Source organism: Chrysemys picta, unplaced genomic scaffold (genome assembly GCF_011386835.1).
Source record: "Chrysemys picta bellii isolate R12L10 unplaced genomic scaffold, ASM1138683v2 scaf2975, whole genome shotgun sequence".
Classification (NCBI taxonomy): Eukaryota; Metazoa; Chordata; order Testudines; family Emydidae; genus Chrysemys; species Chrysemys picta.
In genome coordinates, this window is record NW_027055677.1 from 1 (window position 1) to 2,604 (window position 2,604).

General features: G+C 38.6%; 1 protein-coding gene across 1 annotated transcript; it reads left to right on the top strand.

Annotated features, from left to right (window-relative positions):
* Positions 1–107: 107 nt before the first annotated feature.
* Positions 108–2,090, top strand: LOC135980382 (olfactomedin-4-like; the record flags this gene model as incomplete). Its single annotated transcript, XM_065580394.1, has 1 exon — positions 108–2,090. A coding segment is annotated over one exon (827 nt), but the record flags the coding sequence as incomplete, so codon positions are not given.
* Positions 2,091–2,604: the final 514 nt, after the last annotated feature.

Consider the following 2,604-nt stretch of genomic DNA (forward strand, 5'->3'; position numbering starts at 1 on the left):
GGAAAATCTTTGTCAAAGATGTGTATGTATTTCTGTTCTTGCAACAAAGCTGATTCATATAAAGTACACACACTAAATCCTCTCTCCTAATCATGCCCTTTGAAAAGCCTGCATTTTCTCTTTGCTTACAGGCAGTTGTGGTCATGGTGGGATTGTGAATATCAGCCAGCCCTATGTTGTACAGCTGAACTGGAGAGGATTTTCCTTCAAATATGGTTCCTGGGGTAGGGATTCCTCTCTTCGGACCCCGCAGAAGGACCTATACTGGGTGGCACCTTTGAACCCAGATGGGAGACTCTTAGAATCTTACAGACTTCATAATTCCTATGATGATTTGCTGCTATTAAAAAATGCTCGAGAGTTAAACATTCAATATGGGGAAGGCAGTGGCACCGCAGTTTACAATAACTTCATGTATTACAATGTATATAATTCAAGAGATATGGGCAAGCTCAATTTAAACACAAACACATTGGCTGTGAGGAAAACTCTGCCGAATGCTGCTTATAGTAACCGTTTCTCTTATGCTGGTGTTGGGTGGCAAGATATGGACTTTGCTGTGGATGAAAGTGGATTGTGGGTAATTTATTCAACCGAGGACAACAAAGGTAAAGTTATGATTAGCAAACTCAATGAGACCACACTTGATGTGCTCCATACTTGGAATACAAGGCAGTACAAGCCATCCATTTCCAACGCTTTCATCATCTGTGGTGTTCTATATGCCACAAGACCTGTCAACACTAGGAAAGAGGAAATATTTTACACATACGACACAAACACTGAACAGGAAGGTAAAATTAGCATAATTATGGATAAAATGTTAGAAACAATTCAAAGTATCAACTATAACCCCTCAGACCGAGTCCTGTATGTTTACAATGATGGCTACCTTGTTAAATACAATCTTATTTTTCAACCTGTGTTACACTGATATGAATATACACAACAACTAGAGATCACACAAAGTCCGATTTTATATCCCTTTGGGCAATGTGAATGTTAAATTAGGGCCTAATCCTACCAAGAGTCGCTCCTGGGCATAAGGTTTATTCCCATGAGCTGTCCCATTGAAGGATAATAAGCTCTATGCCTGGTAACAATTGGGTGCAGGATTAGGTTCATAGCTTTTTAACTGGTGTTTAGCTACAATGGCACCAGGAGTACTAGAAATGCCTCTGCTATAAAAATAGATTAAATAGATGACTTAGTGATGCACAGAACATGCATTGTGATAGGGAGATTGCTCACACACTGACGTGCATTTGGAGGAATGTCTGTATTTGGATGACACATGGAAACTGAACTGCTGTTTTGTCGTCACTGCTCAAAGTATGCAAAGCCATAAATATCATATTAAATATTGGCCTCAAATAATTACTAAAAGATTAAAATTAGAGGAGAATTAGAATTTGATCTTTAAAGAGCAGCCATTGGTTAAGCTGAAGCTGTGGAAACGGTTGCCTTGTCTCCTTCTTGCAACCCATCAATGTATTTTAGCTGGCAGGGCTCCAATGCATTACTTTCCTAAAGTTGCACTTCATGAAAAAACCTTATTAACCATTTTTGGATGGTTGCATTTTCTTAGCACTGTGTCCTGGGGGCCTGATCCAAAGCCCAATGAAAGCAGTCCCTTGGTATATGGCACATGCTACAACAGAACATAAGCTATGCCATCCTACATGCTCCACTTAGTCCTCTGAGTCCATTTAGTCTGCAATTACTCTGAGCTCCATTAGCATCTTTCAAAAACACTCTGAAAACAAGGAGCCAAATTAATAACCAGTATAATTCCATTGGCATCAATTACCTTACCTCGGGGGTGAATCTGGCACGATATATCAGTTACAGACTACTGAAGTTGGGACAAAATCAGTCATATGCTCTTTATTTTTAAAATGCCACTTATAAGATTTTTGTATCAATATCTGTACTGTAATCATGTCAGAAATAATGAGATGAACAGTTATGAAAATGCAGTAAATGTTTGCTGGTTTTCTTTTATTAATCCTATCTTTGTCTTCTTATAATCTGGATCAGTAGATGTGAATTATTAATTTTTGTTTAATAAAGTGTTATAAAAATCCAAACCCTATAGTTTGTCATTGCACAACAGCTGGGAAATTTTGGGATGCGGCAAGAAGCCAGCTTCACCAAACAATATTAGAAACAGAAATCATACTCCTTTGGGCTTAGAGTGTTTAAGAGCCCCTGGAACAACACAAAGGTGTCAATCAATATATCAGTAACTAGAGGAGGGACTTTATTTCCACTCATTGAAATATGTTCACCAGTTAGATTAACATTCTCCACCAAGTTGAGATGTTACTTGAGAGGTCTGAGGCTGATGACACATTTTTAAGTCAGATGCTGCCACTTACCAGGTATCTGCATCTGTTTCCTGAAAGTGTGTGAAATGAATTTGAAAGCCAGCCATCACTGGCACAGTAATCTGATCCATGAGCATGGGCCTTTAAAGAATTCACAATAGTTCAACTGAGGGTTTGTTTAACTATAAAAAGCTAAAAGACAGCAGAGAATTTCTTGCTTCACATTTTTTGGGATGGCATCCCATTAATTCCCAAGGGTTGCCCTATTCACAGG